This window comes from Panulirus ornatus, chromosome 6 (genome assembly GCF_036320965.1).
Source record: "Panulirus ornatus isolate Po-2019 chromosome 6, ASM3632096v1, whole genome shotgun sequence".
Taxonomy (NCBI): Eukaryota; Metazoa; Arthropoda; class Malacostraca; order Decapoda; family Palinuridae; genus Panulirus; species Panulirus ornatus.
This window is the reverse complement of record NC_092229.1, coordinates 16,981,143-16,997,486: the sequence shown is the minus strand read 5'-3', so window position 1 is coordinate 16,997,486 and position 16,344 is coordinate 16,981,143. Positions and strand designations below refer to the sequence as shown.

The window sequence follows — 16,344 nt, the reverse complement described above, 5'->3', positions numbered from 1 at the left end:
ACACCTTCATTTCTCTCTTCATTCCATCTAGTCAATCCACATGCTCTTCTCAAATAGCTCATTTCCACAGCCTGGATTCTTAACCTCTTGTGACGCATTCCATATCCTTGTTTCGGCCGCATAGGTCAGGTTTGGGTGTACTATACTGTCCCTTAATCCCCTTTTCACTTCCATACTTACACCTCTACCCTTCATTATTCTGTCAAGGAACCCAATGACTCTTCTACCCTGTGCTGCTCTCTTCCTTATCTCTCCATATCACCACTTACCCAAGACAGCTCCTAGATACATAAATTCCTTCATTTCTGCAAGTCCCCCCCTCCCTATATCCACAGCAAAATTTTGTGCATTTTCTTATTTCAATCTGTATGGTTTTATAAAATCTATGCTTACCCTCTGTAAACCAAGCACATATATGGATGGGTTACATTCCATGGTTGTATGTTCTCTTCAAACAAAACCATGGCAGTGGACCCTAATAGAATGAGGAGTAATTCTTAGCTAACGCTTTTAGGAATGAAGTGAAGTCTCTGTTTAATACTTGATCCAGAGCCATTATCCAACAAAGTAAAGTGAAAGCCACAAAAGCTCTCGGTATACTGTGGCTGCTTTCTTACACAATGAAGGGTAGACTGCAAATTGTTACCTCAGCTATACTGAGTGCTGGTCCATAGCAAGCTGTGAGTGCTCGTCCTTACCAAGCTGGACTATGAAGCATATTCATCGGCATCAACCACAGTTCTCAAGATGATGAGTCCCGTCCACAACAAAGCTCAAAGGATTTGCACAGAAGCTCTCCATCATCTCCGAAGCTGTCCTTGTGTACACAGTGAAGTACCACCTATATGATCGCATCGAGAATAAATGAACTTGATTTACTACAATAGGTTACAGAGATGCAATTTTTACCAGTTATAGGACTGTGATTGACCTTGAATTGGATGGTCAGCCCTTTGTAGGGGAATGTGTAACGGGTCTCATTTTGAATCTGATTTTACCAGTTGGATCCCCCCAAATCCCATCATGTACGTACCAGTCTAATGCTGCCACAAAGCGAGGATTTAGCTGCAATGGGTAAGAAGGAAAGGTCCAAAGGGGAAACCGAGAGAAGATTATCTAAGATTCAAGAGAACTAAACACACATGATTCCAGATCCAATAGTTAGCCTGAGTTAGCGATGGTGAGCAGTAGGAGGGCTGTTGGAAGGGCCCCCACCTCCTGCATTCAACATTATTGCCGCTGGACATCATGGGATACGTTTGGCTGTAAGATTTCTTAGGAACTAGAACATCAAACTTGGGTTAGCTACGGAGATTTATGCAGATTTGCAAAACATTGAAAGATTACGCTCACCACACGTAGTGTTGAGGGAGATGTCATGACGTGAGATATCTCTAAGGTGGATCAATCACCTCTCACACAAGCATTCCTGAGGATGAACAAACAAACTGATACAGACCAGGAGATGACATTAATGCCAGGGAAGATATGGCACTACCAGGTTGGTTTCTTTATATCTTCTTGGGAAGTTAAGGCCTAGGTCACTTTTTATCATTATGTTATGATGTTCTTTCATTTCTTAGATTTAAATATTCTTACTACCATTTTACATTTCAAAACGTAAATTGGTGTTGGAGGGCCGATCTGGTGAGAGTATTCACGCGAGGTATTTTTTTTCTTTTGTTATAAATCCTTCCTTTTTTTTGAAGTAATTTCCTTTATTTCATAATTGATAACATTTTTCCATGTTATCAAGGTAGATCCAGGAACAGAGAGAGAAAGGCCGCATCAGTTCACTAGCTGTTTAGTATAATGCACCAAACCCACGGTTCTCTATCCCACAACCATGACCCCACACACCTTTCCATGGTTAATTCCAGACGTTTATGAACTGGATTAGTCCAGTGACAGCACGTATTGACCACATCATTCCAATTACCTCGATCTCATGCACGACTTTCAGAAAGTTTAGTGTTGCCCTATTCTCCTAACTTACCAAACGTAAGACGTCCTTAAAAAAGCAGTTCTTGTAATGTTGCTTTCCAGTACAATAACACCATCAGCAAGACCTTGGTAAATAATAGGCCAAATCATGCAATCATTGGGAGAGTTTACGCTGTTAAGTGCAAGCCATGTAAATATATTTATGTAGGCCAGCTCGGCAAGACTGTAAGGGAGAGGTGTTACTGGCTGGCATCAGTAGTCTACTAGGGAAGGATGACCAGAAAAATGCCATCTCTAAACATTGTCATGAACATGATCACCCAAGAGATCTTGACAATCCCGTTATTCTAAACCCCTCTGCTGATTATGCCACATGTAACGTCATTGAATCTGTCATAATTGCTAATAATGTGAACTCTAATTTGTCTCAGGCAGTTTTAGAGCCCATCCTTGCATTAACCAGATCATTATGAGAGAACTGACAAAACACGAAAAACCCCCCAAAAATACTTTTTGTCCATGACACACTCAGGTCATCCCCGCCGCCTGACCCTCCTTAATCACTCTCCCTTATAAGGGTTACGACCAGACATAGCAGGCAGTGCTTGGTCTAGACCGATTGATGATGTTCGACAGGAACCAAGTGTGATGTTGGGATTTAAATTACTTAGTGAAGCACTGGCACTTGATGAGTGGATAGTCTTCATGAAACATGTGCCACATGCATATAAAAAATTACGTTAAATAAAATTGTATGAACTACTGAAGTGCGATTTCACATTCATACTATCATCAATTTTGAAGTTTTAACCTATATTAGATTACGTAATTCATTGTTAAAGATTTTATATACAAGGTCATTGGGGTAACGTTATAGATATAAACATTTATAGTTATGATCTCTTGAGTAAATAATTCTGGTGGTCAGACAAGAGTCGCATCAAAGTTTTTCTCTTGCTACAAGGCAGGCAGACATTCCGTGTACTGTGTGTGTAGATTGCCATTAATTTCAGGAGATACAAACTTTTCTCAATCGTAGTAATTGAAATGACGTCGGTGTCATCCTCTGATCACCTCAATACAGCAAGGAAGAGGTTGGAGGAAGCTCTTGGTCCTGATAAAAAGCCTAAATATTTTCATTATATGAAACAGTGGTTCAGAATGAGGGTAAGTTTTGCGATAGCCTATTTCAATAGTCACTATTTAGAATGGCTTTGTATTGCTATTAGCTTCGAGTATTGATTGATTTTTGGTTTACGGTATTAGTGTAATAGAGGTTTATATTGAAGGCTTCAGTCAGTGACTAAAGCCCACATCAAGTCGGGGCCTAATTGAAAAAGAGAATATTATGACAAAAATGAAGCGACAAATGAAAGCATTTACAAACTTTGGAGGAAGTGAAAAACCTAGGCCAGGTCGTAGTTATTAGTGGAGAGTTCCAAAGCTTCCAGATGTAGGGAAAGAAACAGTTATCAAAACGGCCCACCATTAAGTTGCCAAAGGCCACAGAGTAATCATGTGATGCAGCAGCTTGCAGAATATTGCTTGATGTAGCTGTTGATGGGGGGCACACAAGCAGCCTGCTCTTGGGAGCAAAAACTAAAGTAATTCTACAGAAGAAGGAAAGTGAACCAACATAGTGACATAGGTGAAGAGGATCAAGTTTGGAAGTTATCCTAGAAGAATTGATAAGTCCAACCCCTTTCGACTTTGTCAAGTAAGGTTGCAGAGCTAGAACCACGACAGATGTGAGAACAGTACTCCATACAAGGACAAATCAGTCCTCTCTTTAAAGGGAAAATGACTCCCAGTTTCTTAGAGGCAGACTTAGGTATTTCCGTTATGTGGAGTTTCCAAGAAAGAGTGAATGTTACAATAAGGCCAAGCATGTTCATTGGGTCAAGAAGTGGAATTACAGTACCATCAAAGGAGAAATGAGAGTTGTGAGGGCTGTTTGATAGAGAGATGGGTAGAAACTGGGTCATGGAGACATTGAACTTAATTAGATTTCTTCTAACCCACTGAGATATCCTGTCCAAGTCTGAGTTTATTGAGGAAGCTGTGTTGAGACAAGATGCAGATCAGATGAAAGAAAAGGAGAATTGAAGGATGTGGATGTGCTGTGTTGAGTCATTAGGCTATTAAAATGGATGGCTATTTATGGAAGAGGGAAATTTTTGAAAAAAGTGAGAAAAAGTGTAGGGGACAGAATATAACTTTGAGGAATGCTACTGTTGATGGAGAAAGGTGGGAAGGCTGATCCATCAAAACCATAGGGATAGTTCAGCTGCAGAGCAAAGTGAGGGAGGGTAGCCAAAATGGGAGCTTAGAGATGAAACCCTGATGCCACACCCTGTCATAAGCTTTAGATTTGTCACTTCAGGAAATAGTGTCTGAGTTGCATAAGTTTATGCAGCAGCTAATGAGACTTTAAAAAAAAATTGTCATTACTGATTGATAAAAGCAACACTGCTTTTGCCAGTAGTGTTTGTTTCTTTTGTTCCTAATCACTGAATGATTCTATCCACTTGATTCTAAGATCTGCCAAATAAATCCAGAAATAAATTCCCATCATGAAGATATTTAACAAATTGCTAATGAAAAGTGAGGTACTTAAAGACTAGAAATTGGGGAATATCATAGCCTTATAGATAAGAAAGGAGATAAGGAAAGTGTCTTAGATTACAGCCCAGTCAGCTTCACATTAGTTTTAGGTTCAACAGTAAGAAAGATAGAAAATATCAGACATTTCTCGATGATCATAAAATAACATTAGACAACCAGCATGGTGTCTGCAACCAAAGATCATGTCTAATAGATTTTGTAGAATTTTTCAGTGTTATATATGCTAACTGTACCTCAAAAGTACTCTCTGATGTAATATACTTACTTTTGAAAGGTATTCGATAAGGTATGCACAAAAGATTACTATATTAATTAGAATCACACAGAATAGAGGATGAACTATATGCATGGATTAGTGACTGTCTAATCAACAAAAAGCTGCATGTAGTTATAAACGGCAAGCCTCAGACTAGTTGAACATGATGAGTGGTCTGTCACAAGGGTTGGTCTTGGCTCTTTTCTTTTCTTAGTATATGTGTTAATGATCTTTAATTAGATATCATGAATATGATCTCCAAATCTGCTGATAATGCAAAATGGATTTTAGAGCTGTGAGTGAAGTTATTGAGAGATCTTAAAGTACTGGAGTGGTTAGACAAATGACAGTTAAAAATTAATCCTAATAAATGTAAAGTTATGCAATTTCAGATAAGAATACTGAACACAATTATAAAAAATTTGGCTGTCTACTAACTAAAGTATAAAAAAAAGGGAAAAATTTAGCTATAAGCAGAAACAGGAAACTTGATGCAAGGTTTCATTGCTAGGAATATTGACTACAAACCAGAAATAATTCTGACCCTGTTTAATGTTTTAGTAAGACCTTACTTTGATCATGCAGTCCAGTTTTGGTCTCCAAACTACAAGAAAGATGAGGAAAAGTAGGTAAAACTGACCCCATACATAAGAAATGTGGCATATGTAGAAAGCTTAGGAAGGTTGGATATTTTTCCTTTTACGAAGCATGCAGTTTTCAAATTTTTTTAATAGATTCAACAGCATAAATTACAAAGATCATTTGAAGTGTAAGGGAATACAGTTACACGGAGAAATGGTATAAAACTTAAAGCTAGAAGATGTAACATTGACATCATTTCTGATATATGCAGAATGGATGGAGGGAAAAAGGTGGATATACACATTAATACCTTTTTCTGATTTGAGGCATTGAGGATGTATTGTAATACAGCAGAGGGTGGGATAATGCAGTAGGGTTTCTTTTTCTTTACCTCTGATGCATGCTCCCTTTGGGAACTCCCTCAAGGGGTTGGCCACTGCAGAAGGGTCCCCATAACTGGTGAACTTGCAGTGCAGTGCAGTAAGATTTTATAGTAGGATTTTCTTTGGTTTTATTCTGTCGAGGATGGGAAGAGAGCCTTCTTACTGTTCTAACCTAACCTTTACCTCTTAGAATAGTAATAGAGTTGACTAAGTTCAAAGCAGATAACATAGTCATGAGTTGATGGGCACAATAGTAATAGAATTGACTTAAGCTCAAAGCAAATAACATGGTCACGAGTTGATGGGCCCTTGTCGTCTCTTTATCATGTACTCTCATTTGCAGGTGTATTAGCCTATAACTCCTCTTGACAGACTTTTACTTGAACCAGGTTACTCCTCTTAATGGATATCTTTGCAGTGAGTTTTTTGCCTCTATTTCAAGGCTGTGCTGATCCGAGTGGGGCTTCCTTCTGTCAGTCATCCTTTACCCATACCATGCAAATGACTGCACATTTTCATGAGTTTCTTGGATGGAAACTGAGTAGCTTTAGTGAGATTTAGAAAGATGATCGTGAATTACATGACAATGATGATCTGACTTTGGATCATGTGGAGGGTGATTTTTATAGATGCTGGCTCTTCCAGCATTGAACACGGACCAAGATGAGGCAGAAATAGACATTTCTAAGAAAAGTGGAGGCAATCATTTGTCTGAGTGATATTGGAAACACTTTGTCTGACCTGTGCAGTTGATAATTTATGAACTTTTATGTTTATTCTTTTATGAAAGTATAACCAGTGAATCTCATTGATTATAACAAGAAACGCTGTTTTATATAAGAATAATAATCAGTAATATATTTCTTGGATGTAAATACAGTAAATGATGAAATGTGCAGGGGGATATGACTCATGTGTTACTCCTACATTTTATAGTGCATTGTGCTGAAAAATCTACATAACCTCTACATATAATGAGAGTGAAAGTACGCTTCTGAAGTGATTTTTTTTTTATATTATTTGAATATCTTTGAAATTGTGTAGTTAATTACATTTTGTAGATGATTTGAAAAACTGGATAGTTTCTGGGTTGGAAAGGAAATCCTAGTTGAGACTTATGGAGTTAAAACCCTTTGAAGGTGAAATATTATTGATTATTTAGTTTTAGAATAAAGGAATAGGTGTACAGTCTGTGAAGACATATTGCATGGGTGTTAACAAAAATAGTGTTGTGTGGCTGGCTGCTTCAAGCAAGAACGTGAGGGTTGCAGTGCTAAGGCTTCGAATGTATTAGAACCCAGTTGGAAGGTTGCCTAGTAATTTAGATGTGGATTGAAAAAAGATGACTACCAAAACATTCTGTCATAGTAATTACCAAAATTATGTCAATTCAGTGTACAGGACTTATCTTTCTTTTCTTTCAAGCTATTCGCCATTTCCCGTGTTAGCGAGGTAGCGTTAAGAACAGAGGACTGGGCCTTTGAGGGAATATCCTCACCTGGCCCTCTTCTCTGTTCCTTCTTTTGGAAAATTAAAAAAAAAACGAGAGGGGAGGATTTCCAGCCCCCTGCTCTCTCCCCTATCCCACAGGACTTATATTATACTTATAAGTTACTATTCTAGCTATCTATCTGTATCTCTGACGCTTGTTCCCTTCAGGAACTCCCTCGAGGTGGTGGCCATGGCAGAAGAGTCTCTATAACTGGTTAACTTCAGTACCACTTTTTAGCCTATAGTGCCTCACCCTTAAAAGGCCACTGGCAGAGGGCACCTATAGCGCAGTGTTTTCAAAGGCTCCTACGTAATGTTCCTACTGAGTACTACCTCCTAATGTGTCTACCTAATGTTTTCTAAGGTATTTGGAATAAATGATTCACTCCTTTACATGACATCGCTGTGTAAGGCTTTTTGGTGGCAGGCTACTACAGACAAGGAAGGAGAGGTAGCAGTGCTAAGGCTTATAATGCTGTAAAACCCAGTTGGAAGATCACTTAGTTATTTAGATGTAGATTGAATTAAGAGGACTACCAAAACATTCTGTCATTGTACTTGCCAAAATGAATTATATGTTTATTTCATTTTTCTAGTTATCTAGATATATCTCTGATGCCTGTTCCCTTCAGGAACCCCCTCGAGTGGATGGTCACGGCAAGAGTCTGCATTAATGCCTCACTCTTAACCTGCCACTGGCAGAAGGCAACTTGTAACTAATGTTCCTACTGACTATTACTTCCTAATGTTGTAAGGAAAAAATAAGCATATACTTGGAATAAATGATTCACATATTTCCTAGACATCTGTTGGGATCTTTATCAAATTGTAAAAATATATACCAGATGTGTAATATACATTCTCATTTATCATCATGCCTTGGGACTAATGCTGTTGTGGATATTGGGATTTTGCAACTAAGTGAAAATTTCTCAGGCAGCACATTTCTTATAGGTTTATTATCGACTGTCAGTAACAGATAAAGAAGTGCAAAGGAATAGAGTAAGATAAGGTTTCTGAACTAAGATTGGTGCAGAATTTAGGAAATACATAAAGATACTCTGTGATAACATTTGAAATGTAGCACAATCATAAATTTTGCTGTAGATTTTACAAAGGAATTCAAAAGTCAGCAGACCATTGGGTCCCTTTAAGGCTGTTGGTTGTCAGTGATATTGGAAGATTAGCAGTGGGATCACCTCTGAGCACAGTCATGGCATGCCTTTACATGAAAACTCTTGAAGAGGACAGTTTTAGCAAGATCATGAGTAGAGAAACTTTGCGGTTCCAATATATGGACGATAACACTGAATATGACTAACATACAGGACAAACTCAGATGACTGCATGAGGTCAGTTGTAGGATTAAGTCTGCAATTTAGGAAGAAGAAAATGGAAAACTTCCATTCCTAGATACAGCTATCTGGAGGACTGATTTGGGCCCAAGGTTCTCATTGTATAGGAAGTGTACCAACAGAGACAATTTTCTTCATTTCCCTTCAGCTTACAATGATAGGACCAAATCAGATGTCATGGTAGGATTCTTTGTCATGGCCTTAAGGATATGTAGCAAGGAGCACTTGGAAGAGGAGATGAACTATGTTGGAGACGCATTGGTGAAACTGGGCTACCCCAAGAGTCACTTTATTAAATTCAAAACACAGACAGGAGAATAATTTAGATAAAAAAGCAGAGTAATGAACAGGAAGAGCATAGTAATGAGTCAGATAGTTTAGTGAGGAATAGATTCCCAGTGGTGCCTGATTCACAAAAGGCATAAGTCTAAGACAGTTTCTTGAAAGGAGACGGGATGAACATTGCTTCATCATCTGGAAGGAAGATAGGGGATCTTACATGATGATTATGAAGTGGGCAAGACAACACCAATAAGACAAAAAGTGTGGTTCATAAAATCCCATATGGTGGATGCGGACAAGCATATTTTGGTGAAACAGGATGGGTCAGAAAGAAGAGTGACAGAACACAAAGGAGACTTAAGGAACCATTAAATGTCTAATTCTCTCGTGGTACACGTGGATGAGAAAGGACATCTACCCAGATGGGATGGAGCCATGATGTTGTATCATGGGCTAAAGAGGAGGACAAGAAAGGCTTTAGAAGTAGGACATATATGGGTGGAAGACTCCATGAACATGGTTTGACTTTGTCAGCTGGGTGGAAATTCCATGCCATGTTGTGATACTTGAATGGTCGATGAGGAGAAGAGTGGGACCACCAGGTCACGCAAGCCAACGGTGAAAAGAGAACCAAACGGGAATGAGGCCAACAGGATGAGGAATGATGCGTGTATATGAATTTGTGCTTTTCCTAGATGTTTTACTGTATTTGAAGAAAACCTTTTGTCAAAACATCTAGAATAAAGTCTCAGCTCCAACCTCGTGTTTCTCCATCTCCTCATTATCTTCATATTGGAAGGTATCTGAGACTCCAGTTAGTGTGGTTGGAGTAGAAAGGCATATGAATAATTCAGAGAGAAAAACTGCATATTTTCATTGTGATGAAGGAGGTGCCAATAAAAACTGCATGTTGTCATTGTGATGAAGGAGGCGCAAATTTAATGTTAATCTTGGACTTGTGGAATGTTAATCAGGCCTGTTATTAATGTTTTCCAGTATTACTTCAGTAAGGAGAAGTAAGGAGGTTTAGACAGAAGTTTGATATGATATTTAAAGCAGTAGGGTCATGTACTCCGGTGAATTCTCTTCATATTGCCTTTATGAACAAGAATCAGGCACTTATGACATAAGAGTTGTGATGCTTTATGAGGATGGAGACCTATTTCCTCCCTTTATTAGCATAAAACTTGAGAGTCTCATACTTATGCTTGTGAAGTAATGGAAAAATATATGGTTGGTAGTTTTAGGTATATTTCTCAGTCCAAGCTTTTGTGGATGTTAGTAACTGAATGGTAAAACTGTTGTTAAATGTGAATTTGCTGGATATTTCAGTGTCTCAGATCTGTAGTACAGTGTAAGTATACATGTTATTAGGAAACTTTGATATTAATATTTGCCATTTGCAGACTGCTTAATTTGTCAGTTGGATTCTGATTTCAGGGAAATAGCTTTTATGTGAAAAGTATATCAAGCATATTTTTTTTAATTACAGTTAACGAAAGAGGATTTTGACACAAATGCTCGAGAACTTCTGGCCCTTAATTCAGTGCACTTACACAATGAGTTTCTTCTAGCAATTCTTACCAAGTGCCAGCTGTTTACCTCTTCCTCATCCTCAACATCTCGTGTTGATACTCACCACCGCCATGAGGATCAGGTAATTATCATGTGCTTAATTTTTTGTATAGTTTTACTTTCATTCTGCATTGGCTGATGAAATAATTGACAGGATTTTCATTCAGGTTTCATAGTTGTAGTTCAGTTTTGTAAAAAAACATTGTACAGATAATTCTGCATGATGTGAGAGCACTCTCCACCTCTTAGAATAAGAATTGGCATATTTTTATGATTACCCTGCAGTTATTACTATGCTTTGTTCACCTAAATTCAAAGATTGGACACTCAAGCCTGTGTTTATTGCATAAACTATGGAGGATCATTCGACATTATGTTAGAAATAGATCACCTGAACAATTCTCATGAAAATGTTGTATCCATAAATCGTTGATGCTGGAAAGAGTTTGGGTTTTTCCTCTGTGTGTAGCATTTGGTAGTTGTAATTTTTCCTTCACTTAAGAAAAGAGTCCTGTGAGCATCTGTGAGATCACTTGTTCATGAGGGAGTTAAAACATCATTTTTACATTGAGAGAAAGTTCATCCCCATTCCTTCACCATGAAAATGTATGGGTTTGGCAGATGCTAATCCACAGGGCCAAACAACCATATTATAATTTGTCTAGGGCCATGATGTCACAGTCAGCTGATGTAGTATAGTACACTGAACTCAAGTCATTCATTTCTTTTGCTTGGATTGTGATGACCTGACATATGGGTGATGTATCTACTTTTGTTCCTGCTCTTCTCAGTGTCTGATCAGTATCATTTTCATCCATTCATAATGTACAAGACATGAATCATAAGTACTTAGTTCTTTTTTTCTTTACAAGAAATTACATAGACAGTGCTGATATCTGTTCATAATGATGGTGTTACCTCCCACTTGAAGGTGGCAAAATAAGGCTTTTTCTTGGTGGCCAAGTCAACTTCTTATATGAGATGTGGTCTTTTATTTACTTCTCATAGTTTTAGATATTTTAATTTTTTATGGCAAAATAATGACAGAGGAGGTACCACTGATAATCTGTTTGGAAATGTGTGCACTGTAATTATTCCAGTGCTGCTGGCCTTGTGTTTAGCCCTAATGTGGTTTGACATGAGTTTGCTGGGTTTTCATTAGTGAGGGACTACATTGACACTACCCCTTTGTATAACACATAATTTAGGTTTGTTAGTATTTTAGATTTCTTTTTATCACCTCAAGTGCTATAATAGGAACAAGACATTGTAGGCACTTGGGAGTTTAAGTGTTTAGTATTATGATGTAGGCAGGTATATTAGGATTTTTTCAGCCCAGTTAACCAGATAGTGTTGGCCTGTTTCAAGATTGGCCTATTATGACATTTTATCACAAGATTATGTCTTGGGCTGAGCTCCATAGTAATAGATTTTTTCAAAAACTAGGCTTATTGTCTATGGAATATCTGTTTGCAGCTTTACATATGACATGTATTATCCTGAGCAGGTTGTTTTGCCCTTCACCAAACAAGGCCACAAGTTTATTTATGATATGAGGACACTGACTCTTGTTTTTTAATCTTGAGATAACATCAGATTTGTGATCTCATTATATTTGTTCTGGAGAAGGCATATGATAGAGTTGATAGAGATGCTCTGTGGAAGGTACTAAGAATATATGGTGTGGGAGGCAAGTTGTTAGAAGCAGTGAAAAGTTTTTTCAAGGATGTAAGGCATGTGTACGTGTAGGAAGAGAGGAAAGTGATTGGTTCTCAGTGAATGTAGGTTTGCGGCAGTGGTGTGTGATGTCTCCATGGTTGTTTAATTTGTTTATGGATGGGGTTGTTAGGGAGGTGAATGCAAGAGTTTTGGAAAGAGGGGCAAGTATGCAGTCTGTTGTGGATAAGAGAGCTTGGGAAGTGAGTCAGTTGTTGTTCGCTGATGATACAGCACTGGTGGCTGATTCATGTGAGAAACTGCAGAAGCTGGTGACTGAGTTTGGTAAAGTGTGTGAAAGAAGAAAGTTAAGAGTAAATGTGAATAAGAGCAAGGTTATTAGGTACAGTAGGGTTGAGGGGCATGTCAATTGGGAGGTAAGTTTGAATGGAGAAAGACTGGAGGAAGTAAAGTGTTTTAGATATCTGGGAGTGGATCTGGCAGCGGATGGAACCATGGAAGCGGAAGTGAATCATAGGGTGGGGGAGGGTGCAAAAATCCTGGGAGCCTTGAAGAATGTTTGGAAGTTTGGAACATTATCTCGGAAAGCAAAAATGGTTATGTTTGAAGGAATAGTGGTTCCAACAATGTTGTATGGTTGCGAGGCGTGGGCTATGGATAGAGTTGTGCACAGGAGAGTGGTATGCTGGAAATGAGATGTTTGAGGACAATATGTGGTGTGAGGTGGTTTGATCGAGTAAGTAATGTAAGGGTAAGAGAGATGTGTGGAAATAAAAAGAGCGTGATTAAGAGAGCAGAAGAGGGTGTTTTGAAATGGTTTGGGCACATGGAGAGAATGGGTGAGGAAAGATTGACCAAGAGGATATATGTGTTGGAGGTGGAGGGAACGAGGAGAATTGGGAGACCAAATTGGAGGTGGAAAGATGGAGTGAAAAAGATTTTGAGTGATCGGGGCCTGAACATGCAGGAGGGTGAAAGGAGGGCAAGGAATAGAGTGAATTGGATCGATGTGGTATACCGGGGTTGACATGCTGTCAGTGGATTGAATCAGGGCATATGAAGCGTCTGGGGTAAACCATGGAAAGCTGTGTAGGTATGTATATTTGCGTGTCTGGACGTATGTATACACATGTGTATAGGGGTGGGTTGGGCCATTTCTTTCGTCTGTTTCCTTGCGCTACCTAGCAAATGCGGTAGACAGTGACAAAGCAAAAAAAAAAAAAATATATATATATATATATATATATATATATATATATATATATATATATATATATATATATATATATATATATATATATGTTGAATTGTATATTTATGTGTATGGGCATTTATTGTTCAATAGGAATGTGCCAGTGGAAGTTCAGCAGAGGAGCAGAGAATACAAAATAAGTAAGGAGAATGTTAAGAAGCTGATAGAGGAAAACAAAGAAAGAGTAGATGAAGATTTTGGAAGAATGTTAAGTGAAAAGTTTTAGGATAAGAAATTATACTGGAAGGAGGTGAAAAAGGGAAGAGGTAGATGTAAGTATGGAAAACTTGATGTGAGAAGTAAGGAAGGGGAATTGCTAAATCAAAAGGAGGAAGTGAAAGGAAGATGGAAAGAGTATTTTAAAGAACTGATGAATGTGGGAGAAGGGAAGTTGTTACATACATTAGTATGGAGGATGGAACAAAGAGATACAAGTGTAAGGACCTATAGCAAAATATGGGGTAAGAAGGACAATAATGAGGCTTAAGGTAGGAAAGGCACCTGGAGTGGATGGGATTACAGTTGAAATGCTAAAGCATGGAGGAGAAAGTGTGATAGAGTTGATGCATCTTGTATGTAATTTATTATGAAAATGGAAGGTTGTGCCTGAGGATTGGGTGAAAGCTATTATTGTTCCCTGTTCAAAGGAAAAGGTGCAAAGGATGTGTGTAGCAATTATAGGGGATTCAGTCTGTTAAGTATACCAGGAAAAGTGTATGCAAGAATGTTAATTGACAAGAGTGATGGATGTGGCTGAATGCAGACTAAGTGAAGAGCAAGGGGGTTTAAGGAAATTTAGGGGGGTGTGTGGATCAGATTTTTGTAGTGAAGATGACCATGGAAAAGTATTCAGGGAAAGGTAGGAAGTTGTATGCAGCTTTTATGGATCTGGAGAAAGTGTATGACAGAGTCTAGTGGAATGCTTTGTGGGATGTGTTAGGGATATATAGTATCGGGGACAATTGCTGGATGGTTTAAAAGCCTTTAGAGGAGCAAATGTGTTTGTAAGAATGAATGGAAAGCTGAGCAAAAGTTTTGGGATACATTTAGGTGTAAAAAAGGGCTTTGTGATCTCACCGTGGCTTTTTAATATATATATGGATGGAGTGATAAGAGAGAAGAAAGCAAAACTAGAGAAAAGGGGTGCAGACATGTAGCGTGGCAGTGAGATATGGTGGCTAGTGGTAAGCCTGTATGAGGATGATACTATGTTGTTTACTGAGAGTGAAGAGGAGTTGCAGAAGGTTGTAAGGGTGTTTTATGATGTGTGTAAGCTTAGACAGTTGAAAGTAAGTGCATGTAAAAGTAAAGTAATGGTGCTTGAAACAGTATAGTCCTCCCAACCCTGACCTATGCAGCCAAAAACATGGACATGGAATGAGGCACAGAGGTCAAGAATCCAGGCTGTGGAAATGAGTATTTGAGAAAGAGCATGTGGTGTGACTAGATGGAATGAAGAAAGAAATGAAAGGGTGTATGGCAGAGAATGCAAAGGAAGTGAATTGTGATGTGGTGGACTGGGTGAAGCATTTTACTTTGAGGTGGTTTGGGCATGTGGAAAGAATGAAGACTGGGAGTTTACAAGGAGAGTGTATGATAGTACTATTAAAGGGGTTGATGTGAGTGGAAGACCACCTGTGACATGGGCAAATAGGGTAAGGAGTACTGGAGGGAGAGAAATAGTGGATGAATGCGTGGAATGGTGTATGCAAGGGTGGCGTGTAAGGACAGGGATAAGTGGAGACTTTTGCCGTGGCCACCCCTTGATTGGAGTTTCCAATAGAAACGGGTGTCAGAGATATAGATAGATAGATAGACAAAGCTATCCAGTTTGTATGGACCTTCACTGATATTAATGTTACAGTTCTTTGTGCATTTGATAATAGAAGATTCAGTGATATCTCTCATGGTAGAGTTACAGTTCATAACAGAATTAATGTTACTCCAGACAATACAGTGGTCATAATTTTTGATGTGATTAAACAGTGCATTTGTTTCTTGTCCTGTTCTTATACTAAAGTTGCTTAACTCTAACATAAAGATCCTTACTAGTGTGCCCAACATAAAACAAATTACAATTTTTACAAGGTATTCTGTAAACACAGCCCACAGAATTTTCTGGTGAGTTTCGGATTAAGATATTCTTTATAGTATTGTTATTGCTGAAGGCTACATTTACATTAAAGGATTTAAGCAACCTGAGAATTATGTAAAATTATCACTTAATGGGAGAACTATAAGATTCTTGGTATCAAGGGGAGGTTTGGGTTTAACTTTATAGAATTATTTCTTTGCTAACTTAACTTTTATCAATAAAAGGTCTAGGATGCTTTAACTTGTATCCAATAGAATATATCTTTTCAGTCTCATCATCAGTAAATTCTGAACTGCATATATGTAATGACTTAAGGACCAACTGCTGGAATAATGATAATTTAACTGTGTCATGGTGAGCTTAGTAATAATGAATATATGAACAAACATTGATGGGTTTTCTGTATATGCTAAACTTAAACATGTTTCTATCCCAATGAATCATGCAGTCTAAAAATGGTGGCATATAATTATTTTTCACTTCCACAGGAAATTTGATTGAAGGTACTTGATTGTTAAGTAAAGGGAGAAATGTTTGTAAATTTTTATTTGTTGGCTAAACGCAAAGAACATCATCTAAATACCTTAACCAAATTGCCTTAGAGGGTAGGATATCCCTTAGTAATTTTGTTTCAAAGAATTTCATGTAAAGATTACTTAATATTGGTGAAAGAGGGTTACCTATCACCATCTCAAATTTATGAGCATAACATTCTCTATTAGATTGAGATACACAGTCTTTTATACACAGTTTTATCAACTGAATAAGCACAGAATTTGAAACAGGTAAATCAAGAATATTCAAGACATCTACCAAATATTCTGAGG

The 16,344-nt window shown here is 38.1% G+C and overlaps 1 protein-coding gene across 3 annotated transcripts in view; it reads left to right on the top strand.

The window, feature by feature from the left end:
• The first annotated feature begins 2,855 nt into the window (after positions 1–2,855).
• Positions 2,856–16,344, top strand: part of LOC139749099 (transcriptional adapter 1-like) — a 59,991-nt gene continuing 46,502 nt past the window's right edge. For all 3 annotated transcript variants that reach the window (XM_071662657.1, XM_071662656.1, XM_071662655.1), the window contains exons 1-2: positions 2,856–3,111; positions 10,411–10,575. In XM_071662657.1, the coding sequence (XP_071518758.1) occupies positions 2,992–3,111; positions 10,411–10,575 (285 nt within the window). In that variant the 5' untranslated portion in view covers positions 2,856–2,991. The remainder of the gene's footprint in view (positions 3,112–10,410; positions 10,576–16,344) is intronic.